The sequence below is a fragment of the Cyprinodon tularosa genome, unplaced genomic scaffold (genome assembly GCF_016077235.1).
Source record: "Cyprinodon tularosa strain WSP-4 unplaced genomic scaffold, ASM1607723v1 ctg683, whole genome shotgun sequence".
Taxonomy (NCBI): domain Eukaryota; kingdom Metazoa; phylum Chordata; class Actinopteri; order Cyprinodontiformes; family Cyprinodontidae; genus Cyprinodon; species Cyprinodon tularosa.
This window is the reverse complement of record NW_024039433.1, coordinates 308,793-335,625: the sequence shown is the minus strand read 5'-3', so window position 1 is coordinate 335,625 and position 26,833 is coordinate 308,793. Positions and strand designations below refer to the sequence as shown.

Genomic DNA, 26,833 nt, shown 5'->3' with positions numbered 1-26,833 from the left:
TGTTCCTCAGATGAAAGAAGGAAATTCTAGAAACCTCTTTGATATGGGATTTAAATGACAGGTCCTGATCAAAAATAACACCAAGATTTTTTACTTTATTATCTGAAATCAGTTTAATCCCATCCAAATGAAGTGACTGGCTAATCAGTTTCTTTTTCAGAGACTCTGGTCCAAAGACTATAACTTCTGTTTTGTCTGCATTCAGAAGCAGAAAATTAAGAGTCATCCAGGTTTTTATGTCTTCAAGACATGCCTGTAATCTATGTAATGGGTTAGCTTCATCTGGATTTATAGACAGATATAGCTGGGTATCATCAGCATAACAGTGGAAATTAATCCCATGCTGTCTAATAATTCTACCAATTGGGAGCATGTATAAAGTAAAGAGAATTGGTCCTAGCACTGATCCCTGTGGTACTCCACAGGTAACCTTTGAGCGTGTTGAAGATCTATCATTAACATGAACAAACTGAATTCGATCAGATAGATAAGATTTAAACCAGTCTAGTGCTGTTCCTTTAATTCCAACAAAATATTCAAGTCTTTCTAAAAGAATATTATGGTCAACTGTATCAAATGCAGCACTAAGATCCAACAGGACGAGCACAGATACAAGTCCATTATCTGAGGCCATGAGAATATCATTAGTGACTTTCACCAGAGCTGTTTCAGTGCTATGATGAGCTCTAAAGCCAGACTGAAACTCTTCAAAAAGTTCATTATGGTGGAAGTGATCGCAAACTTGTTTGGCAACTACTTTCTCAAGAATTTTGGATAAGAAAGGAAGATTGGATATAGGTCTATAATTGACCAAGTGGCTCCGTTACCATTATGTATTTTAATAGATGTTCATTTAAAAAAAACAAAAACAAACTACTTACATTTAAAAGTGCTCTCCGCACTACTGCCGGCCGGCGCTGCTGCTGCTTTCCGTTGTCCGTAACTTGAAGAAAATCCGTCTTTCTTCTTCTTCTTTTACTACAAAAAAAAAAAAAAAAAGAATCGCGCAAAGCACTCCGGGAAATCAAGTGGGAGGCGAGGCCACTAAGGACGGTAGCAATGCATCCTCAGAATTCGGGGAAAAGGAGGACGCATTTTAAGCGTCCTCAGAATTTTTGCCAAATGGGACAGCCTCCACGCAGCGTTGTGACGTCACCGGCCTCAAAATGTGTCCTCCGAAGTACACAGCCTGCGAATTGAGATGCAGCCAATATCTACATAAGCTTCAGCTCTAGCAGGAGAGGAACACCCTTTTGCTGAGTAAAAGGTAAAGAAAAAAATATGGGTGAGCTTCTTGGAAACCTTATAGTTATAATGTGACACATGATTTTCTAATTAAGGCAGACAGATTAGTGAGTTCACGGTAAACCCCTGTGTGGAAAACATCATGATTTCACAACCGCTGAAGTCTTCTTTTATAAAGCTCCTGCGATATAAGCATCTGAGAATTAGTTCTTCACAGATATAAATTTTGCCCTGGCAGTAGATTATACTGCAGTGTGTTAAGAAGATAGAAAACACTCAAACTGCACTCTGAGCAACTAAGATCAGAAAACTTCATGTGAGTTTACTGGGCATGTTGTAGATGATCGGTTAAGATCGCACATGTTTTTGTATGTTCTCTAAAAACTATTAGTCCGTCTACTGCACGAAGATGGAGGGTATTGGCTTGGAGGAAGAAGTTTGCTTAATGTACGTTTGGACAGCAGCAGCAAGAGGAAGCAATACAGCTAGTAAAATAGCACATCTGCAGGAACTTAACCCAGTGCTATTTTCTAAATTAAAGGCAGAGTTTATGCCATCTCAAATTCCATGAGCTACCTCTAGTGTACAGCAATCGTGAAACGTAAGCCTCTTTCTCACTGAAAATAATGGGTTAAAGCGTGTTTTTTAAATGTGGGTTGATCTGCTAACAATCTGCATTTGGCTGGCTTCCCACTGGTAGAAAAAGCTGGGTCTAACCCCTCACTGGGAATCTGCGTGGTCTCGGCCCCCTTCGGCTGCATGTCTGGTGACACCATCATGCAGGGTTAGTGTTGATGATGTCACTAATGCGAAATCAGAAAAGTAAACAATGGAGAGCAACATGTAAGGAAGCCAGGGCATAGTCAGTGTGCTTTATTGATCGAATGTAAACAGTTTTTTCGGCTTGTTAGATAAGAAGCGACTGACGCGATGTGTTCACATCCTTATGTTGCTTTCAATGACTGAAGTAAATTAGAAGGTCAAGCGATTTTAATACAGGTCACTTGCTGAGTCATTTGACCAGGGTAGACATGCGGCGGCTGTTCCCACTGCCAATAAAAGCCAATTGTTCCCAGGTTTAAACTGGTTTAATACTGGTATTTCCTACATACTGGTAGTATGTATGAAAGCTTTTTAGTAGTGTATATGAAAGCTTTTCAGTAGTTTGTATGGAAGCTTTTTAGTAGTGTGTATGAGAGGTAAAGCTTTTCACCAGTTTATTTGAAGAGTTCTCACCGCTTTTCATGAGAGCTTTTCAGTGGGTTATATAAAAGGTAAAGGTTTTCACTGGTTTATGTGAATTAATATTGATGTATGATCTTTTCACTGGTGTTTATGCATGTTTTTCAGTATAATAAATGGAAGAGTTTAATTTAATATGTGCATGTGGAAGTTAATTCGGATTTATGTCCCTGGGGACACCCCATACAAACAACCATTCACACACACACGCACACACAGACACACTCACACCTAAGAAGAACTTAGAGAAGCCAATAAACCTAACAATCAAGTTTTTTGACTGTGGGAGGAATCCGGAGAAAACCCACGAAAGCTCGGGGGGAACATGCAAACTCCATGCAGCAAGACCCCGGGCCAGGAATCGAACCCACAACCTTCTTACTGCAAGGCAGTGCTACCCACTGCGACACTGAGCAGCCCCCCCAAAATAATGTCATAATCACTGTATTAACAATTACAAAACTTTAATTTTCATATTTGAAAATATAAGCTTTGGAAATGATCCACAAATAATGTCATAATTTCTAAAGCTTATATTTTCAAATATGAAAATTAAAGTCTTGTAATTGTTAAGGTAGGGCTGGGCGATATAGAAAAAAAGCTTATCGATAAAAAAAATGCATATTGATCGATATCGATAATTATTGAAAAGATTTGAAACCATATTTTATGTGCAGCTCTGCCTGGACTTTTTAATGATATTGCTAAATGATTTAATTTTAATAAAGAACACAAACACAGACTTCCAATTAAATCTTTATTTAACCAACTTTTTTAACCATAACAGAATTGTTTTAAAGAAAAATAACTTAAGAGACCTGAGTTATGTTATTAAATACTGACAAAGAATAAACTAAAGTGAACAGAAAAGTGACCAATATAATTATAACAAACCCCCCCCCCCCCCCCCCCCCCCCCCCCCCCGCATTCTTCTAAGCTGAACCTGGTTCAGCTTAGTTTCCTGCTTTAACCTGAGTTATTACTTTGAAGTTGCTGGCCCCTTAGCATTTTTCTCTCAATTGTTAGAACTACGTAGGAAACTGCCCAGAACTGACGATGAATATACCGTATTTTCACGACTATAAGGCGCACTTAAACGTCTTTTTTTCCCTCAAAATGTGCGGTGCGCTCTATGTGTGTTGTAACTGCGACTTTTGAGACCACCCCATTGAGGAGATGATGAAAGAGTGGCTGAATGTTAGGAGACCAGGTGTTTTTTTTTCCACTCATCACCATCGCTGTTAATATGTGACTCCATGCGTGCCCATCTCACAGCTGATGTGAAAAACATGGGGAAACAAATTAACGCTGTGCTCGCTGTTCAACCGCTCGACATCGGTGTGAACCGGACCCAGCAGGTGCAGCAGAAGCAGCGAGTTTACATGCAAAGTCAATGGTTGACGCGCGTATAGGTGCAGCAAAAGGTCCCGCAGCCTTTAAGCATCTGACGCACCGCCAACGCGCTGCTGCTGCTCGAGATGGAAAAATTGAAGTTTTGCTGCTGGACGCGCTGCATCAACCAATCAGAGAAGCTGATCTGGGAGCTGACAGCGAGACAGACACAGCGCTCTGATGACATATGATATTAAATGAAAAAGGCGCAGCTGTTTAATTCAGAAACAGAGGATGATGACTTTGATGGGTTTGATTAATACTCTGTAATAAATACATTGATAAAGCACAATCATACTCAGCTTTGCTCCCGCTCTATTTTTCTACCTGAAAACTTAATTCAACAGCAGCCTCTGGGCGGGTCTCCTCCTCTTCACCGCGGTGGCTGGCAGGTGTTTTTTCATCTAAATAATCTAAATCTTGCAGCTATATTTGCTGTGATCAGTGGGAATAAAGTAGTTTTAATATGTTTTTAAGTGAGAAAGTCCACCTGAAAACTTCATAATTGCAGTCAGTTCATCCAGATTATCTATTTCTCTCGGAGGCGCTCAGACCCCCACATACCAGCGGTGCACCGACAGCAGAAATCACTTCAACAGCAGCCTCTAGGCTGGGCAGCCTCCAGGTTCACCGCGGCTGCTGGCAGGTGTTTTTCATCTAAATAATTTTAGCTGCAGGCACCAGGATACCGGTAATAAAAGCGAACAAATTCCGTCGGCAGGTTTCAGGATTTTAAGTTAATTTAGGAGTGATCACAGCCCTGTGTTATCTGCGATGTGTCTGTCTCATGGCCAGCACCTAGGTTTGATTAATACTTTGTAATAAATACATGAATAAAGCACAGTCATACTCAGTTTTGCGCCCGCTGTATTTTTAGATACGCAGTAGAGGTATTTAAAGGTAGTAGAGGACATGTACCTGTATATAAAAAACGCGCCCTATAGTCCGGTGCGCCTTATGTGTGTGTTAAATACAGAAATGGGACACATAACTGAGAGTGCGCCTTTTAGTACGGTGCGCCTTATGGTCGTGAAAATACGGTACATGGTCGTGGTGGAACCTTTTTTTTTTGGAAAATGATTTTAACTGGACCTAAATCAACATCATTGGGGAAAAATAAACATTTACCAACTTGCGAAAGTTGAGTTTTAAACACAAATGCTTCTTAAAACCCAAAACAATATCTCCATCTGACAAACTTGAATTGGGAGTAAAAGTAGATTTCAATCTAAATGAAGAAAAATAGATAAAAATACTTTATTTATTTATTTATTATGTATTTATAATTATTATTGAAGGACAATAAAAAAAATCATCTTAATTTTTACCTTTAATTTTGGAGAAACAAATGCTCACAATAAACAGAAAAAATATTTTACAAGCAATATTTGATGAATGCGCATTTTAGTAAGTTTTTAAAACTTACAAAATGAAAGTCAATGCTGACAAATGCTACATTTGTAAAAAAAAAAAAAAAAAAAAAAAAAAAAAACTTGCAATACACCAAAATTAAGAATTTATTGATTTAAATTGCATCAAAATGTAGCAAATTGTCAGTTACTGTGGTGACACAGAATGGTTGTGACGTAAGGAAGTGTATTGCATTCACCAAAGAAAAAATATCTGACAGCTTATCTCATAATTACGAGATCAGTATCTCATAATTACGAGATCTTTTCTCATAAATACGAGATATTATCTCATAATTACGGGATCTTTTCTCATAATTACAAGATCTTTTTCTCATAATTATGAGATCTTGTCTCATAATTAACGAGATAAGATGTCATAATTATGAGATAATATGTCATATTTAGGAGATCTGGAAGGACAGTCATTGCTGATCTCCGCTACATGAAACGTGAACAATGAGTAGGTTTTAAGATTTAATCTGCTTTTATTTCCTTTTAGGTATGCAACACTGGGAAATACCGAGTTTTTCCTTAATGTGGACTGAATTAATTTTAATTAGTCAGCATTGTAAAGTAAGTCCTTACAATTTTTTTAAGCGAAGAAGCCCACTCTGACTTCAAACTTTTCTATATCTCGTAATTATGATAAAAGAACTTGTAATTACGAGATAATATCTCGTAATTATGAGAAAAGATCTCGTTATTATGAGATACTTATCTTGTAATTATGAGATAAGCTGTCAGATTTTTCTTTCTTTGGTAAATGCAATACGTTTCTGTAGTGACGTACATCCAAAGAAAAAAAGAAAAAACACTAAAATAACAAGTTTTTTAAAATGGCATGCCCCAGGCACCGAATCGAGAAGGATGACCACACAGACAGCCGGAAAGGCATACCAAGGACCTATCACAGCTGCTTTTTGTCTGCACATTTCCACTTGAGGTCTGCGCAGATTTGCGATTGTCCGACATGTAGTCAGGATTTTTTTGAGGTGCCCAACGACGGTTGCAGAACTATGAAGGTAAATATGTGCCAAAATGAACGAACTTGTGAATTTAATGTGAAAACTTGAGAATGCAATGTGAGAATTTGTACCACAAAAATCTGAACTTGTATGCCAAAATGTTCTGCTGTAAAGAAAAACCGCACACACACAAACTGAATTTGAAGTTGCACTAAAAGACATATCAGGCAAGACCATGTGTTCTATAGGCCAACCAATCACCGGCTGCGTCTCAATTCGCAGGCTGCGTACTTGGCAGGACGCCTTTGGAGCACTTCCTGGTTACGACACGACGTCATCACGTTTACCCCAAAAACAGCGCCAAACAAAATCCGACAGCTCGAGAAATACGGAAAGAAACAACAACAACAAAAAAATATATATGGAATTTTTTTTTTATATTTACTTGTTATTGGAGGAGGAGAGTCGCTTTGACGGCTTCGGCGGCAGCAAAACCTGCGACGGATTTTTCTCAGGCTGGCAGAGCGCAGTGGAGAGGTAAGATCTACCTGCTATTATTCTAACCCACAGGGGCCTGCTAATGATCAGAATCAGCGGCGTAGGAAGCGGGGGGGACGGGGGGGACATGTCCCCCCCAATATAAAAGCCAGGTGGATATGTCCCCCCCAAAAATTGTACCGCAAAATATTAGATTTTGACAATTTTTTAACTATCGTGCTTTTATTTTGAAGGCGCAGCATAGCGTTACGTCACTGTACTCCCCCTCCCCTCTGTGAACTGTTGAGTGTTTGAGCACTCAGACGGGAGGGAAACAGCGATACAGAAAGTCAGAAACTTGTTAATGAGGTAAAATGGTCTGTCGGGAATGCTGCTATGAATAGTGCTTATTTATAACGTCTTGTTGTCAGTTCACTTTCATATATAGAAACTGAATCTTTTTGGTTTAGGCATCTTAGACTTGTAGGAAGAGGATTAGGGCCACTGAAAAAAGTTAACTGATTTTTAATTTTTTTTTTAGTTTAACATGGGGGGAAAAGTCAGAATTCTGACTTTTCTCAGAATTCTAACTTTAATCTCAGAATTCTGACTTTTTTCTTCTGACTTTTTTCTCAGATTTCTGACTTTAATCTCAGAATTCTGACTTTTTTCTCAGAAATCTGACAGATCATTAATATTTCTAATCAATTTAGAGTTTTTTTTTGGTGGTGGTGGTGGGGGGGGGGGGGGGGGGGGGGGTACTATACAGATATATAAAAACAAGAAGGTCTAACTAAAAAATAACCAGAATATATGTTTAGAGTAAAGATTGACTACTTGTGTTTACACAAGCACACAATTTCAAATCTGCTGAGCTTGCTGTGCAGGAAAATGTAAAATATACGTATAAAGAAATATAACAGGAAGTACTGCTAAAACAAACTAAATGTTAAATAATGTAGATATTGGTTTAAAAAATTCTTCAGATTTGGAAATTTGGAAGGAATACATAATTCTGAAATTAATCCACAAATCTGGTAAAAAAAAAAAAAATAAATAAAAAATAGAAGTTGCACTTTTTTACTTGAGGAATTTGTTGAATAACTTCATAATTATGAGTTTAACTAGTTGGAGGTAATGCTACACTTCTCTGCTTACTGTCCTGCTCATAAAAGGTAAACATTATAAACCCACCATTAATTTTCTACACTATTTGGAAAACACAACACAAATGTAATATAACATAGTATGTTTAACAACAAACATGTTAGCATCAAGCCATAGCCATGTCTGTTTTAGAGCCTAGATCTCTTGTTTTAATGACCTTCTGCTCCTCCATTAATGAGGGGACCCCTCGGGCACGTAAAAAGTTGCCTAATTCCGTCATTTTCCACCATGTGTCACTGGCCATCTCAAACAACTCACATCTTTGTCAGTGAAGCTGAGTGCTCCACATCTCTGCCTTCATGGTGACCATCTACATTAAGATCCAAAATTCTGAGAAAAAAAGTCAGAATTCTGAGAAAAAAAGCCAGAATTCTGAGATTAAAGTCAGAATTCTGAGAAAAAAAAGTCTTAATTCTGAAAAAAAAAGTCAGAATTCTAACTTTTTTCCCGTATTAAACTGAAATAAAATGTAAAAATCACTTAACTTTTTTTTTTCCAGTGGCCCTAATCCTCTTCCGTAGTCTTGGGATGATCACTCATCCAATATTTAACTGCTAACTTTCTCTAGACGTTTGTCACGCTAGCCAAAATGTTTTTTTTATATATTTTTTTTTATATCTCATTTCAGTACAATGCCACCACCGACTAAAAGGCTGAAACAGCAGTAGGACTTACTCAGATTTTTTTAAAAGAGAAACGTCAGTGTGAGTAACAGTCACCTAACACAACTTGTGTTGAAATTAGCCCGGTCTGGGCGTGCGTTTTACGAGGATTTTTTATTTTTTGCATGGTTTTGATTCGCCGAAATGGACAGATGTTATACCTGGCGCGCTCCTGATCGTTAGTTAAAACCACAGGGAGAATTAATTTTAATTCTTAGCAGCGGCGGCCGCATTGGTCGTGCAGCGGACTGCTGCACAACCACTAATTAACCAACTAATTAACTTCTGCACCTTTATTTCCTCAAACTGCAGGCTCCTCTTTTTACACTATAAACAGATTAACACATTGACAACTCTGTAGTTTTCTCTGTTCTGTACTGCAAATTGGAATTAAAGGCGCCATTTCTACCAAAGGTCTGGACAGACTGGCCACCTGTCTAGGGTGTATCCCGCACCAGCACCTCCCGACCCCACTAAGGGACAGGGTGTACAGAAAATGGAAGGATGGATGGATTTCTACCAAAGGTTGATAATGCGTTTTTGAACCAGATGCTTCAAAGCGCCCTGTCCATAATTCTTCAACACACTGTCAGCTCCCTCTGTCAGTCAACCTATATAAATTCATTTTTGACCATTATTGCAAGTTTGACAAAATAAAACATATCAAACTTTGTACTTCTGTGGCCTACTGAATTGTTTTTAATCAAACTGAAATATTTGATTTTCTAGTGCGTATGCGGACACTGAATATGCCAAGGGCTGAAGCCCTAGAAAGACATCTCCCTTTGCTTAATAAAAGACTCCAGTCATTTTGTTTGGTGATATGCTCACATCTTATGAACAAATGCATTATGTTTATTTTAAATGCATTATTTTTGCAAACACATTTATAAAGGAATAAAGTAAAAGATTAAATAGCCTTTTTTTTAAGTAGCGTACTTAAGATATGTTTCTGTTGAATATTTACGAATCTCAGATTTCCGACATGTGTCCCCCCCAATTGTAAACATATTCCTACGCCCTTGATCAGAATATACCAGTTATTAAATAAACGCTTGTCAGCAGATTGATGAATATGTTTAAATATCAAATTTTATATTTATTTTTAAGTTTGTAATTTATTTGTTTGTAACTTTAGTAATTTGAATTGAATAATTAAATGTGTACAAACCCTGTAAATAACTGACTTGAATAACTACTTTCACCATTACTAATGTTTTGTTGAGAAGCCAAACTGTTGAGAAATAAATCATTTTTTGTCTAAATTGTTATCCCCTTACTGCCTGATTTTATTTGCAATTACTGTATATATATATATATATATATATATATATATATATATATATATATATATATATATATATATATATATATATATATATATATATATATAAACATAATACAGGAAAAAAATAAAAATATAAAAACGAAAAAATAAGTTAAATATTGGATCTAGATTAAGTAAAATTTAATTTCTAATAAATCATGTAATAAAGATAGATGACTGAATAAAAATAAATATTTTTGTCTTTTTTTTTCTACAGGTCAAAACGGCATGTGCTGTCCTGCACAACATCTGCCTGGGAGCTGGTGATATCACCGCCCCAGAGGATGACATGCCAGAGGATGAGGAGGGGAGAACGTGTTGGAGGCAGTCAGTGGTGCTCCATGGAGGGACCAGCTGTCTGCCAAGGTGTCTGCCCCTGGAGGAGGGTCTACCCAACCACCATTACATTTAGATTGTCACATTTTAGCACATTTTAATCACATTTTAGCTGTTATTTCAGGGTAATGAAAACAGTTTTAGTAAAGTCATTATTTTCTTCGTCATTTTAAACCTTTTTAGTAACATGGCAGCCGTCAATTGGGGCAGCTGTCGATTGGGTCAGCCCTGCAAACCCTGATGGATGATGTGGTGAACAGTGGAGAGAGGCACCCCCACCCCCCAGATGATGTCCCACTCACAGTCAGAAGACTCAAAGGTCATCTGTGTGGCATCCCATCCAGTCCAGCAGCACCACCAGGGACTCCTGCTCAGTCACAATTGTATATATATATATATATATATATATATATATATATATATATATATATATATGTTCTCTAGTAATATTTACTGTATATCTTCTGTAAATAGTTGTAGTAAATTTTAAAATCTAATTTTAATACTTAAAAATGTTTTTAATAGTTTATTGTAAATACTTGCTTCTCTAAAAATAAACTGATGTCACTGAGATGTTGTTCTAAGTTTACTTAAATTATAAAGAAGTGATGAAACAGATAAAAGACTTTAAGAACACACCGACAACAATAACTTTTATAAACAATTTAATAATTTAATTTAATAACAGCAACACATAACCTGAACTTGTTAAAAAAAAAAAACACCAAAAATAATAATGTCTGTCCACCATCCTCTCCAATAAATGAAATAATCTGTCCATCCTATCCCGCTTCCCTCTGCCATCTGATATCCTCCCTGATTAAATCCACCAACTCGTCTCTCCTTCTTCTCTTGCTCCTTTCCCTCCTCTCTCCTGGCCTCTCATCCTCATTCTCTTCCTCATCGTCAACCTAGTGCTGCTCAGCCTCTGCAGCACCTGGCCCTGCTGTGTCCTCAGGGATGGAGGCAATTAGGACAGGTGGGGCATTAGGGGGCCTCTGTCCTAATACCTCATCCATGAGGACAAACCAGGGCCAGGTGGCAGCAGTAGGCTTCCCACTGACCCCCTGTTTTCTGTAGTGTTTCTTTAAAGCTAGAAAAAAGGAAGGTTTCATGATTTGGATGGATTAATGAAATTCTACAGAAAAAGACTTTGGAATGGTAACCTGGAGATTACTTTTTCAAGCTTACTCAAAATTAACATGAATATAATAAATGTAAGATGTAATTTCCCTACACACAAACACACATATGTATATATATATATATATATATATATATATATATATATATATATATATATATATATATATATATATATATATATATATACATACATATCTCTCACATCTTCAAACACAAGTTCGTTTTGGCACAAATATCTCGCAAGGAATGTGACAAAAGTCAGAGCGTGGTGTCAACGTGCTGTGTCTCGCGAGAGCGCGTTTGTGTTCTTGAAGCAGCAGATTCAAGAAGCTGTAATGTAAAATTGAGGTTGTAATGCAAGAATAATTACAAATAAACTATCAATAATCATTTGTCAGCTGTAATTTTATTTGTGTAAAACTATGTGAACACACCAGTAAATAGTTTTTTTGTGCATTCACATTTAAATCAGATTTGAGTGAAAATCCTCTTCAGGTGAAGATTGGACTGACAAGTGTAATTTTTTTTTACATGGTCTTGCCTGATATTTCTTTTAGTGCAACTTCAAATTCAGTTTGTGTGTGTGCGGTTTTTCTTTACAGCAGAACATTTTGGCATACAAGTTCAGATTTTTGTGGTACAAATTCTCACATTGCATTCTCAAGTTTTCACATTAAATTCACAAGTTCGTTCATTTTGGCACATATTTACCTTCATACAGAACATCTCCGCGGGGGTTGTGGTCGCGCACAGACACAGATTTGACGGTTGCAGAGGCTATGCATCAGAAGCATAAATTGGCCTTTAAAAAGAACATATACCTTAACTTTATAATTTAATGTGCCTTTTTTTAGCTTCTGGTGGCCGAATAAATTTAACATGACAAACCAAATTCAGCTCAAGAGCCCAAGTTTCACAGGTGTGCTCTAAAAGTTCATCTGCACATGAACTTGAAAATAACTGGTCAACTAAGGATTACAGAGAGCAAACAGAGATAGGAAGAAAAAATGTATAAAGAAGTAGAGCTTAATTCCGCGGTTCTCAAAGTGTGTGGCGCGACCCACTGGTGGGGAATTGAGACGTGACAGGTGGGGCGCGCCAAGTTCCGGTGTGTGTGTTGTGTGACTATAAATGTAGAACGTGTGAGAGCAAACTGTCCTTATAGCTGTATGTTGCCGCTTTTTAGACCAATCAAACCCCCAAAATAATCATTACTAGCCTACATGCAGTCTAATTAAAAGAACATTAGATATGAGAAAAATTTCACCTGGAACTGAAGTGCCAAAATAATGATTGACGTGACGTCAGCATATTATTTGTAACGGAATAAACTTTCTCGCCCCAGTGTTGCCAACTCAGCGACTTTGTCGCTATATTTCAGACCCCTCCAGCGACTCTTTTTCAAAAAAGCGACTAGCGACAAATCTAGCGACTTTTGGAGACTCTTAAAAGCACGTATCGTTCCTTTTCTTGTCCTCCAGCGGCAGGTGCTGCCGTGGGGCGCCTCCTCCCTGCCAACCCCCTTCTCCCCCGCTATCGCAGGAGTCCCTCTCAGCGCTGCAGAGACACAGCATGTTTACCCTCAGCGTCCAGACTGCAAATAAAGCGCACATGCGCCGGGATTGACGGCGCAGGTTGATCATAAATAACTGAATTTGAAATATTTTATCTTAAATGAATAACGGCGTTTGATTCACACAGCCACATGTTCATGTTTCTGGTTTGGAGTGGAGAGGGAGTATCCACTCATCGGGCAGAGAGCTGTGTGCATTCTTCTTCCCTTTGCCACATCATATCTCTGTGAGATGGGCTTTTCAGCTGTTGCTTCACTGAAAACAAAGCATGACTTGAGAGTGGCAGTATCAAGCCTGCAACCCCGTTTTGAGAAACTGTGCAATGCAAAACAGGCTCATTGCAGCCACTAATGCAGGGATAAATAGACCTGTCTTGCCAGATGGATTTCACTTCTTTTCTTTTATTAACAGATTGCAGAGTGGCACTTTATTTTTTTCTATCTTTGAGCTTGACACAAATTTTGACACAGCTGCATTTTTATTTTCTTTATTTTTGAGCTTGCTGTTTATTTGATGTAGATAGTTTGTATTTAGATACTACTTTTTACTTCAATAAAATTGGAACATTTTAAGATTGTTTCATATTTCATTAGCATTGTGTTGGGGCGATGGGGACAGGTGGGGCTTGAAAATTCCCCCTTGTCCAAAGTGGGGAATGACAGAAAAAGTTTGAGAACCACTGGCTTAATTTAAGTACACAACAGATAAAGAGGGCAGGGTGTTAGGAAGTGGATGGCTTACCTTGTGGCCAACAGCAGCTCCGGCTCTGACCAGGTACTTCACTGTGTCCAGATGGTTGTTTTCACATGCCACTATCAGTGGCGTTCTTTGCTCCTCATCAAACACCTCCAGGTTGGCCCCAGCCTTTGTGCATACATGGGCGCACAATCCCATTAACACTATCTCACATGCAAGGCAAAATTTCAGGATTATAAGCCCTCAACAATATGGACTGAAGAAATTTTAGTTAACAGATTTTCAGTGTAGGACTTCTTATGTTTAGCTTAGAGACAGGTGACACAATAATCTGTGAAGAATTTGAACCATGCTGCGTGGTTTAAAGCTTGTGCCCAAAGCTTGAACATACCAAAATTACTTTGCCAATTAATAGTAATTCAGTTTAGTTTACTTATATTGTGACAATACACAAGATGTCATCTTAAATCCTACATGCTTGCAAGTGGTTCCATTTTATAGAACAGGCCTTGTAGTATTTTTTGGTGATAAATATTTCAACACTGTGTCTTTTTGCAGAACGTAATCCACAACAGTTCAAACGTGTAAAAAAAAAAAAAAAAAATTGTGCTCATGCAGAACAAAATACCCCTTTCTGGATTCCATTTGTTAGGCATTCAGTACAATTCTTCAAGCTGATTGGCTACCTGTCTCCCATGTCAAGTTTTTAGCAGTAGCAGCTGAGACATGTCACATTTTTTTTTATTAGTGATCCAGAGTTAACTATTAAATCAAACTCTTACCAAATCTGGTTTGGAGGAAAGCACAAACATCTTCGCAGCCAGAAAGGCAAAAATTGTGTTCTATCTTAATCTAGTTTTTTGCTGCAGCCATTTGCTCTGGTTGGCGTGGTGATGTCAATTTATGTCACTGCATTTCATGAGTCCGAAACATTTCTGTATTAGAGCTAATGCATCTATCGGCTTCTGGCAAGATATAAATTCTCCATTACATTACTGGGTGGGTTTCCTTGCAGGAGGCTCTGTGATGGAGAATGTTTCACACAACTTCATGCCCAAAACCTGAGATATCCCCTTAAGTTGCGTTTATTGTGGCCATCTGGCTTGGTGATCTGTACTGCTGGCAGATGTTATATCTAGTGATTGCACTCAGTGCTGGTATTCTATTTATTCTCACAATGGACAAACTAAACACATTTAGGACTGACGTTTGGTGTTCATAACTTTATCATAATCAAATGTTTTTTTTGGTCTTTTTTTCCAAAGGCATGCCAATGTTTCCCATAGATAGAACTGCGTGATGGTGAGCAGGCCAGCTGACAGCCTGGGCGCAGCTTATCGAAGCCAATTCTGCTTTACCTGGACCAGCATGTGGCAGACCTCCTGATGACCTTCAGCAGCAGCTGCATGAAGTGCGGTGCGTTTTTTGTGTCCCTCCATTAAAAGGTTGGGGTCCTTTCCATCAACTGCAGAAAGCAATTTTCCGGATTAAAATTATGTTTTTAATTATCTATTATATCAGGGTGGTTTAAAGCAGGGAGTAAACATTTCACAAAGTAACACTTAAAATTTGTCCCTGTTGTTATCCTTTAGAATGAGTGTGCAAAAAACTAAATGTCTACCTGTTTATGAATTATCGAGCATCTCCCAAACCAGGGCAAAAAACAATGTTAATTTTAAGTTCTAATGATGTTATAACAATGTTGTACAGAGAAAATATGTACAAATTTGAGATGAAAAGAAAGAGTTACCAAGAAGCTGAATGACCATCTGCAAATCTCCTTGCTTTGCAGAAACATACAGCTGCCTGTTGGGGCCCTTCATTTTCTTCAGTTTTGTGCTAAAATAAAAGTAAAACATAACAGACAATCATTCATAAACTAAATGCAACTTGCTGGGTCTTGTTTTAAGCATTTGTTTGCAACTTACTTCTCATCATCAAGTGACAAGAGGACGGTCTCCAGTGACACTTTAGGATGCACAGCATCTCTTTTTAATCTTGTTAAAACAAAAGAAAAAAATATATTATTTTTGATCTGTGTGGTAACTGATTGGAAAAGCCATTTTATCTATTTATTTTTTGTCTTTAACAGTGTCCTGTCTGGCAATGTTGCAATAAGAATAATTGTCTGCCAAAAAGAGAGCCCACAGATTTTGCTTTCACAAGTGGAGCAGTACGGCTATGGTCATAGTGTTCCGCTTGATTTATGCATATAAATATCTTTATTATAATTCATCCAGGGAGTATTACAGATTATATGGACACTGCAATGTAAGTAGAACAGGAAAGGAAAAATGGAGAAAAGATGAATAAAGAGGAGATAAAATTAGAGATAATGATAAAATGTCTTCAGTCTGCTTCATCAACTGCAGAGAGAGATGTAAAAAAAAGAACAGCACAATTGTGGATATATTATAACAGATACAGTAGAGTAGCACCTTGATAGTATTGCTGAAGTATAAGTAGTATTATTTAATCTGACATGTATACTGTGGTAGATGAAGATAAGAATATGGGCTTTCTGTATGGAAGTTAAGTACCTGGAACCAAGCACCTTTAATTGTTTGTGAGGGTGCACATGTGCATGTTAAGTTTATCCAAAGGAAAATGCACAACGGTGGTTGTGAAGAGCAAAAGACACTCCCCCCCAGAGCACCGAGGCGAGCAAAGGAATCCCCAGAGTAAAGGCATCCAGGAGGGGCCAACCCCAGAAACCCGCCCCCCCCCCACCAAGAGAGGAGGATAGACGGCCCCGAGGAAATCCTCGAGCCGCCGCAAGGCCGAAGCCCCACAGGAGCTGTGGGGATGAGCCCACGCCACAGCCAGCCACCTCTTTGAACCGGCAATGGGCCCTGGGGAGCCGAGGCCCTAGGGACAACCCGCCCCCCAACCGGAACCTCCATCCTCCCCCACCGGGCCACTTCCTCTCCATCAATGCCCTAGCCACCCCTCCCCTCACCCCTTTTAGGGATAGCAGAAATGTCAGCCCGGTGTCTGCCTACCAGCAGGCCACCCAGACACCCTGAGAGGGGGGGGGGGCCCACCAGTCACATCATTGTGATAGAAAAGCCATTTTGAAGACTGAACCGGCGAACATAAAAGGAAAGACTTACCTTGTCTGGCTAGCATCCCTACTTTTTTGTGGTTGGCTGCTCTTCCTCGCCTTCAGTATATGAGGAACTACAGGTGTAGAAGTGGCTAAAGGCAGAGTGGTTACAACAGGAGGTAAAGCTTCATGGTTTGATTTGGGTACTAAGGTTGACGGATCAGGCTTTGGAAACATGACCTCCATTGCTCCACTGGCATCCCCTCCGCAGTGGGGGCAAAATCTGCAGTCATTCAGTATGGAGGCACAGTCACGATGAAAGCGGTGGGAAATACTGCCATATGGCTTACACTCCATGAAGGAACCCTGGGAAATCAGTAATAGACAATAGAAGAAGGAAAAGCATTAATTTGGCAGGACAAGTTTATTTATGTAGCACAATTCAGTACAAAGACAAGTCAAATATTACTTCATAGAGGGACTATTGTATTTTTTACTATCAGGAAGTCCACAAACTGTAGTTAAAAGTCTTCAGCTGATCCAAAATGCTGCAGCCAGAGTTCTGATGAAAATTAAAAAGAGAGATCATATCTCTCCTTCCTATCCTAGCTTCTCTTCATGGGTTTCCTTAAATTCAGAATAGAAATTAAAATCCTCATTCTCACTTATAAAGCCTTATATCAGAGTTTTGAATGTTCCTTATATTCCTAATAGAGCACTACGCTCTCAATCTGCAGGTTTAATAATGGTTCCTACAATTTCTAAAAGTTGCTCGGGAGGTAGATTTTTTCTTGCAACGGCGGCGAGAAAGAAAGTCAAGAACCATTGCCACTAGAAGAAGCATAAAGAGAAAACTTGACCGAGAAATTCGCATTTTTCAGAAAAAATGGGAAGAAGAGTACCTCTTCACCGAATTCAAAGGAAAGCCAATGTGTCTAGTTTGCTTGGAGACATTATCAGCCCTGAAAGATTACAACTTAAGTCGATATTACAACATCTTGCATAAGGTTAAATATGACAAGTACACTGAAGCTGCCAGAGCCGCTGTAGTAGCAGACCTCAAATGCAGTGAAAATGGCCTAAGTATTTAGTGACAACAACATAGTAAAAGATTTTGAAGCTGTGTCCTTATCACATCATAAAGTGACATGCAGGATTTTTGAGATCCACAATCACGTCGATATAAAAATGAAACAAGTCATGCAGAGCTGCAAATACTTCTTATTAGCTTTGGATGAGAGTACAGATATAACAGATGTTAGCAAACTGCTGTTTTTTGCTAGAACTCTTGACAATGCATTTGATGTAAGAAGAGTTACTGAAATTGGCTTCTCTTCACAACACCACTAAACGCAGCGATATATACAATGCCATTACCAGCGCTGTGAGTTATTACGGTAGCTTTGAAAAGCTGTCAGCGGTTGCTACGGATGACACACATGCGATGCCGGGAAGACACAGAGGTTTTGTGGGGCTACTCAGGCAGAGTGGAGTAAATGCCCTATACTGCACTGCATCATCCATCAGGTGAGTAGGGTCATATTTATTGTGAGATGTAGGCTACTGTAGAACTGTTATGCCATGATTACATCAAATAGAATGACATACAAACAGTATTTCTTCTAACCACAACTATTTTTTCCTAATCTTTTCAGGAAGCCCTCTGCGCAAAGTCATTGAACTTTGGCTACGTAATGGATTTGGTGACAAAAGTCACTAATATCATCCGAGGAGGGAACAGATCGCTATGTCACCGGAGGTTCATCATCTTTCTGGATGAACTGGATGCAAAGTATGGGGACTTACAACTGCATAGCAGATGGATGAGTCAAAGAAAGTGCTTGGAAATACCAGTGTTCTTGGAGAACAGCATTAGTGGTGATACAAGTGTATACTGCGGGAAGCTCAAAGATACAAAGTTTCTTTGTGACTTGGCCTTTCTGACAGACATCAGCGCGCATCTCAATCACCTAAGTACACTCTTAAAGGGGAGAGATCAAACAGTGTGTGATCTCTATTCTCACTTGACCGCATTTAAAAGCAAGCCAGACTACTTTTTCTACTCCTCCTGCAAAACTTGCACATTTTCCCGCATGCACTGAGATTCGTAAAGAGAGCCCCCTCTGCAAAAAACAAATCCAGAAATATGGAGCAGACGGCGAAAAATTACAGCAGCAATTCAACGATTGTTTCCAAGATTTCCGTGAGATGCAACCATGAACTGCGCTATTCACGGAACCCCTTTCTGCTGTGGTCAACGCGCAACCATCGGAGCAGCAGCCCGAACTCTGCAAGTTGCAGGCAGACCCGTTTTTTCAAGCAAAGCACAACGAGAGGGGAATTTCATTTTTTAAACTTCTCCGAGATTTTGCCCTCTCAATGGCCAGTTTGTTTGGGAGCACTTACATTTGCGAGAGCAGTTTTTCCACCATGAAGCACACAAAATCCAAAGAGAGAAACAGAATCACCAATGGAACACTGTTACATTTGATGTGCATTGGGACCACAAAAATTGACATTGACATCCAATCCATTGTGAGCCAGAAGGCCAAAGCACAGCTCTCTCATTAGCTTCAATTAATGTTGAGCCTCTGAGGTCTAGTTTGCTGCTATCATTGAATGTAAGGTATTGCAATAATTTTTTTAAAAACTTTTTTGTTCTTTGTTATGAATGTGTTCAAATTCCTTTTGACATATTAAAATGCATTTATATGTAGAAAATAATTGTACTGTATGGCATATAAAATTTGTTCTTATTGAGAATCATTCGTTGTATCTTTCATATCCAATTATTTGAAGTGCATGGTCATGTGGACCTCGAATAGCTCTGATGAAAAAAATTTGGCCCTCTTTATCATAGAAGTTGCCCATCCCTGGTCTATGACATCGTCACTAGTCTTGCGTTCCATTGGGAAAAATGCTATGCATCAAACTGATTGCCAGGGGGAGTTCTAGTAAGATCAGAATCTGATTGAGCTAAACACACATAACACTGAGGGTGGCTATTTTGAAATAAGTATTGCGTAATGTGATTATTCAAAGCCGTTTCATGCTTTTGTTGTCCACACTATGTGCTCCAACAACTAAACGTCTTGAACAGAAACAGAAACAACAAGACAATTTTTGAACTCCAAACCGGAAGTCTTTAACCATTCATGAGTTTAAAGCCCATGTCAAGTCGGATGTGTCCAACTTTTTAATCTCTGATCTTATTTATTCAATTTTTACACCGAGTGCAGTGTCAAGTTTTTGTTTTTTTAAACAACCATTGGGGCTACAAAGCAAAGCCCCACTTCTTCACCAGCCAGCACAGCATCTATTAAACCAGAAGAGATAAAGGATTTTAATAGGTCTTTGTTAAGTTTATAATGAGAACTAAGTTTAAAGAAAAAGAAAACCAGTGATGGGACTAACGGCGGAGTAAGCCTTCCACAAACATACTCATGAAATCACCCTCTTTGACTATGCTGTCTTTAGGACCCTCAAAGTAAATCCACCCTGCTTTACCAAACTATGGTGACAGCATCAGAAAATGCCAATTTAAATAGTGTGGTCAGCCGCAATGTGTACTAGTCATTAATAGTGCATTCAATCTTAGCAGATCACCTGCAACATGGCTTATAACTGTACATTCAATTTTGCATTTGGAATATTAGTAGATCAGAGAAGAAAAATTGTGTTTGTATCATCTTACCACCCTGCAGAATAGCCCACAGCCTGGGCAACACTGATGCTTGACCATGCCTGCTCTGTGGTCTTCACACAAAACCAATAGGCGAACGGTGTTCGAGGGTCGCATTAATTCTGGCTTCATCACCGGCCTTTGGCATTGAATCAGCTAGAAAGAAACAATCCAAGCAACAAAAGTTGTTACTATCAAACCTGCGAGACAACTTAAGTTTCCAACACCTCAGGGTCAAATGAAATAGCACCTAGTACCTTTAAGCAATATATAAGCTCTACATAGAGCTATGGCATTCTAGAACTGGTTTTCTGACAATTTACCTTGCAGATTATAAGAAACAAAAAGGCTGTTATATTGACTATTTCCAGCACTCAGAAAATGTACACGAAAATGTTGGTCACGTCACTTAACCAACACACAAAGCAACGCAAAGAGTTTCCCTTGCCAGTGTCATGGAGAAGTTTCCACAGAAGTTTCCACCCATTCTTCATAAACCTTTCCTTATTTCTAAGGGTCTTAGCCTCAGAGCATTATTTTTTATTCAGAATCCCACTCAATCTGTAAAATAATGGATTTAGGTTAATGGATATCTAGCACCAGGCTCTGAGACCCCGTCCACACGAAGACGAACCCTGGCCTAAACGCACAAATTTTTCACCAAACCAGCCTCTCATCCACACGAAGCCGGCGTTTCGGGGGTCTGTAAACGATCTTTTTTTTATTCAGCCTTCAGAGTGGGAAGATTTCGAAACGCCGTTTTCGCGTTTCCATCTTTACGCCCTAACCGCATATTTTTTTTTTTACACGCATGCGTCATAGCGTCGCCTCTACACACGCATGCGCGACCAGTATCACAACAACAATGGCGCCGTTGCTAATGCTACTCACCCTGCTGTCGGGCTTACAACAGAATCTTCTTCTTCTGGAATATCTCCAGGAAGAACAGAGCAATATCGACGACATAGTTCAGCACCTGAATTTCACTTAACCACGAAAATGGACCCGCAGGGCAACCATGTATAAATATTAGTGCACATGCCCAACATTTCGTCGCTTATTTTTGCTTTGGCACCACAGCGCCACTTACAGGCCTGGCATACATTTTGCAGCGTTTTCATGCATTTGTGTGGACGCTCACATTTATTTTACGTCTCCGTCTTTACGGCAAACGTTTTGGAAAATATCAGCGTTTCGTGTTCGTTTTGACTTCGTGTGGACGGGGCCTGAGCCTGAGCCAGGCCATTAACGACCTCAACGACTCTCATTATTAAGGGTTGGAGCTGTTTTTCTGGCTTCAATTTGCATGTTTTCTAAGCCATAATAAGGCTTTTGTCAGGCTAAAAGCCTCAATATACAATACTCAACCATAATACAGACATTTTGAATTGAGCAAGCATCCTGAATGGGAAGCAAAACATCTTTAAATTTAGAAAACAAAGTCCAGTGCTTTTTTTTTTTTTAACTTTAACTTCTTTGGAATTAAGTTTCAATTAGGTTTCAACTATCAAACAATTCGGCTGGTTGTCTGAAAGAGAGGCCTGAAACAAAACTCTTGTTGTGTCATACTATTACAAATTATGAGAATCATGCATTCTATTCACCAGTGATGGGAGTAACAGCGTTGAAAGTTACGTTACTAACGCCGTTAAATTTTTTTATTAACTAGTAATCTAACTAATTGCTTTGACTGTAACTATAATGCAGTTACCAATGCCGACATCCCGTTACTGCACATTACTCAAGTCGCACAATTAACCTTTTTTTCATGATAGGACTTTTGCGTGCCTTGTCATGAGAGAGGGGAGGATGAGATTGGCTGATGTATAGCGAGATTACGTATGTCAGTTGGGAAGGTGTGTGTTTCCGCTAGCGGGTGTTAACGTACAGCACACACAGAGAGATGGAGAGTGAGGAGGACTCCAGCAGAAAAACACTGTTTTCCTGATGGAAATACCGGTGTTATGTGGAGCTGTTTTTCCCCATCAGATATGGTTTCCCCTGCATCTCCGCACAGTGCAGGCGGCACAATTCACTGAGCAAGCGACAGGAAACGTGCATGCTTGCTAAAGGCGAGTAACAGCCGCCCTGTGCTCGTGCTACAGGGGAACTACGGAGAGCATTAACGATAAAATGTTAGCTTATATGGAGAAAGGGAGAAATCGGGACGGACGGACGGACAGATACATCTATCTATCTATCTATCTATCTATCTATCTATCTATCTATCTATCTATCTATCTATCTATCTATCTATCTATCTAAACTTCACACCTAACAGTAGAGGTATGCAGCCTGATGATATTAACACTGCATCAGATACCATTCCCCCCATGTTAAGAAAAGGGGCCCGTCAGATAGCGTTTCCCCTTATGTCATTTACGTTGAGTTGCAATAAATGAAAAACTCTCTGCAGGTACTCGTCTTTGTTGTCCACTCTATTCAGCTGGATTTTGAAACACACGGTGAGAAGGTGGGGGAGAAGGTGGTGAGGGTTACGGGGGCGAGAAACGCAAAAGTAAGGCAATTGTTACTTTTACTAGTAACTAGTTACTTTTATTGTGGAGTAACTCAGTAACTAGTAACTGTAACTAATTACTTTTTCAAAGTATTGTGCCCAACACTGCTACTCACATAAAATCAAGATTGAGACTAGCAGTTAAAAATACTTAAAAGTAGGTTTGAATTGAGGCACGAATTTGTGGAAATATACATCATGACCAAGCTCAATAATGGTAAATACCACTGACGATATGGGGGTAGTTTTTTTCTCACCAGTCTACATAGAGCCTTTACTAAATAATATTGTTGGGGTATTTTGATTACCTTTTCATCCAAGCTATCCATGGCCATGCAGGTCTGATTCTTTATAGAAGAGCAGCCATCACTGTTTGGAGTCTCCATGCGACAGCAACACAGTGGTAATTCTTCTGCATATTCCTTCTCCTCAGCCTCTCCTGCAACATTGGTGCAACATTATCTAGTCAGTAAAGCTCTAAGCATGTAATGAATTCAACACATCTCTCTTTTCATACCTGAAAGAGATACTGAGAAAAGCTCTTCCTGAGCTTTCAAGTCAAGACAGTCCAAAGCCAACTCTGTGTAATCAACATGAGTGTCTTCTAAAGATATTTCCCTCTTTACTGATGCTGTCTGTACTTCATCTTTTCCAGTGTCCTGCTCAGGTACTCTCTTTTCAGCTGTCACAGAGTCATTCTTTCCCATGTCTTCCTTTGGCTTTTCTATCTGGAGAAAAAGAGACACCAGGCTTTTAGCTAAATGAAATTTCTCCAAACAGCCAGACAATTAAGCTGAGACCAGAAGAAAAAAAACTGCAAAAACAGAAAACAGTAATATATGGGGAGTTGGGGGTGTTTTGATGCCATAGAACTACCCAGTTTGTCCGGTCAAACAACATTTGCACATTGACCCACCAAACAGCTTGGCCCAAAATTGCTGTTTGCCGAGATGCAGCTATGAAGCGGCTTAACTGGGGTCCCCTGTTGTTGACGGCAGAGAAATTTATAACAATATTCAGATAAGAACTGGAGGCTGATGTGAAGGTTAGATCGTAGATTAATGCTGCCCCAAATCATCATTCAAATGCAATTATTATTAGCTTCCCATAATATTGAAGCGAGAGGTTAACTTTGTGTTAATAGTGGGGCTCTTCATTCAGTATGAAGAGTTTTATAGGTTCATGGTTTTAAATAGGCTAGTAAACTAGCCCCACCTGCCAGAGGCCAAATCCTTTTTGCCTGCAAGTTTGATCTAGCCTCGATCAATGCCCCACGCCTTAGAACTGGCGGGCCAATCACAACGCAGAGATGCGTTTTGAACTTCTGGATACATAGCGGGCAGGGTTTTAAGGGGAATGATGACATGCTTGACGCTGGAGAAAGCACAACAAGTAAGATGGCAACAACGATTGAACAGTAGCATGCACTGCGGTAGTTGCAGCTTTTAATGGAGCGCTTCATTGAAAGTTAGTTTCCTTTTCAGTTGCTGTTGTTCAATAAATGTACATTTTAAGATCATTTCAGGCAAAAATATACTTTAAAGCGTCACTATATGGTCCATTTAACGATTTAATGTGCAATTAAAAAAACAATTTCCGAAGTTGAGAGGACCGCGGCAACCAGTAGACCTTCAAGGCTAACCACAGCCCATCTGCAGCAGCTCTCTCTTGGCATAGCCATGTGTGAAGGACCACTGGCTCTGATGGTGATTTCTTTGTTGTATTTGGCAAAATGTTCATTTGATTTGTGTTTATCTGACTTTGTCCATCATTATTCCCCCACCAAATGAAAAAAAGTAATAATTTATTATTATCTAGAGACTATTAAAAGGAGGTGAAATGCAGCCCTAGACCAGCCGGTCATGTGGTGACGTCACGAGTTTGCTTCTGTTTCAACTGACCCATATTTATACTGCACGCTCCAGTTCTCACCAAGTCCATACTTGTGTTCTTATCAAGAACATACTTGGCAAGGACACGAGTCCGTACTCACGTTCTAGGGAATTGAGAAACGTATGGAGAGATATTTGTGCCATCGGTTTGAGCGCACAGGAACCAATCCGAGCGCGCAGTGCGACAACACGCGCGCGAGCAAAACTTGAACCTGAAATATCCTTATTTTTCTTTTAAAACAGCAAATTTAAATCCATGTCAATAGCAGGTAAAAGAGATGGATGAGGCAATGATCTAATAGCTGTTTTACTGAAGTTTATTTGAGATAATTCAAGATATTTTATAGTACCATCTTCTGTCCATCAAATGGTTAGGAGTGTTGACCAAATTACTGTAAGAGTTGTTTGATTTTCCTGACTGTGTTTTTTATTTTTTTCATTTAACCGGATGTAGTATGTGGAACGAATGCTTATGTATTGATGAACTGCAAAACATATGAACCTGAAAGGGAGAAATTGAGAAGAGTAGTTGAAAGGACAGGCCAAGAATAGAGTCTTAAAAGATTATTGGGAAATAAAGGAAATATAAAGGATATTTATAGATTAAGGAAAGCATTATTTAGTTATCTACAGAATACAAAATTAAAAAATAGAATTTAATAGATGTAAAACAATGTTGCTACAAACTCATGAACAGTAGGTGGCGGTATGCACCTTAAAGTTGCTTGCGATCCGCCATGATAGAAAAGAAGAAGAAGAAGGAACGAATGCTTTCATTGGATGAAAAGAAGGTGAGCGTGATTGGCTGATAGTATGGTTAATTAACATACATTGCTGAAGTTGCGAGCGCAGAGAGGCTGTCGAAGCTAGCGGAGAAACAGCCGAGCGCACAGCTGATGTTGAGCGCGGAGAGAGCAGGTCGAGCGCGAGCAGAGACGGATTCGAGCACGCGCAGAGATGAAACTGAGCGCGAGAACAGTGTGTTGAGAGGGTTTTTCAGAGTTGAGCGCGCGCCAGACCGGTTTTGCGTGCCCGCGTGTTGTCTCACTAAGCGCTCGGATTAGTTCCTGCGCGCTCAAACCGATGGCACAAATGTCTCTCCATAGAAAAGACCAAGATGTTTTGAGTCAGCTTTGGAATCAGTTTTGGAAGGATTATACTTGCGGTTTTCATTGAAACGTGTGCAGGAAGAGGCTCTACACTCATTTATTTTTAAGAAACGTACTTGCCATTTTAACGACATTCGTTTCACATACTATTTGTTTACACTCCCCCACCAGCTTTCTGCCACTCTTACCACGTCACAGTCAGTTGTGCTCATTGGTCAGAGCTATCAATAGGCACAGACATGGTTTGAAAAACAACAGGTTGTTCTCATCAACAATCTTCCGACGTCTCATTTTGGCCAGAATAAATTACACATTGAATCTCACATTTAGTCTGGGTTATCAGGCTAGATTTTAACAGAAGGTTAAGAGAAATGTATATATATATTTTTTTAGGGTGTTTTTATAGTGATGGGATTTCACATTGTTTTTAGGCTGGAAAGACACAGATCTGAAAACTCTGGCAGTGAAAGACAGATGGAGTTGCTAGATACACCTTTAAGAACATAGTAGATAATTTTTTGCAACAGTGGAGGAGTATTTATTTGGAAATCATTATATATTTTTTTTTTAATTAGATACCAATTTATATTTGAAAATGAATAATTGATCATAACATCAAGAGGCATCACCAGAGGCGTAGCAAGACATGTTTCCCTGACAGGTGTCTTCTAACGGGACTGGTATGGTTATACCAGCTTTAACCCTCTGGCTCGGAGTCTTACTCTGTAGGCTATAGGTCTACTCTGGATAGTTCTGACCTGTAAGCTGTGATGCCTCCACATTCCTCAGCATCACTACGCTCTCCTGAGCTTAAATTGGCTGATGGTTCATATAAAAAAAACCTTTCAACACTTGATTTTCTGGAACAATCATCATTGTTCCCATCATCTTCATTATAGAATGTTGTTCAGTGTTATCCCTCTGACATCAGCACTCACCCATAGG

The 26,833-nt window shown here is 39.3% G+C and overlaps 1 protein-coding gene and 1 long non-coding RNA gene across 7 annotated transcripts in view; one reads left to right on the top strand and one right to left on the bottom strand.

Moving 5' to 3' along the window:
• The window catches only part of ehmt1a (euchromatic histone-lysine N-methyltransferase 1a), a 128,889-nt gene that overhangs the window by 79,987 nt on the left and 22,069 nt on the right, over positions 1–26,833 (bottom strand). For 4 of the 6 annotated variants that reach the window (XM_038267751.1, XM_038267756.1, XM_038267753.1 and 1 more), the window contains exons 5-12: positions 23,405–23,615; positions 23,196–23,326; positions 20,382–20,525; positions 16,755–17,053; positions 15,570–15,638; positions 15,392–15,480; positions 15,000–15,106; positions 13,687–13,809 (exon numbers count right to left, since the gene is read on the bottom strand). In XM_038267751.1, coding sequence (XP_038123679.1) covers positions 13,687–13,809; positions 15,000–15,106; positions 15,392–15,480; positions 15,570–15,638; positions 16,755–17,053; positions 20,382–20,525; positions 23,196–23,326; positions 23,405–23,615 — 1,173 coding nt within the window. The remainder of the gene's footprint in view (positions 1–13,686; positions 13,810–14,999; positions 15,107–15,391; positions 15,481–15,569; positions 15,639–16,754; positions 17,054–20,381; positions 20,526–23,195; positions 23,327–23,404; positions 23,616–26,833) is intronic. The other 2 variants (XM_038267757.1, XM_038267758.1) reach the window with 2 other exon arrangements.
• Positions 6,729–10,608, top strand: LOC119771642. Its single transcript, XR_005279173.1, has 3 exons — positions 6,729–6,793; positions 10,107–10,255; positions 10,409–10,608. It is a non-coding gene; the product is annotated as an uncharacterized LOC119771642 (long non-coding RNA).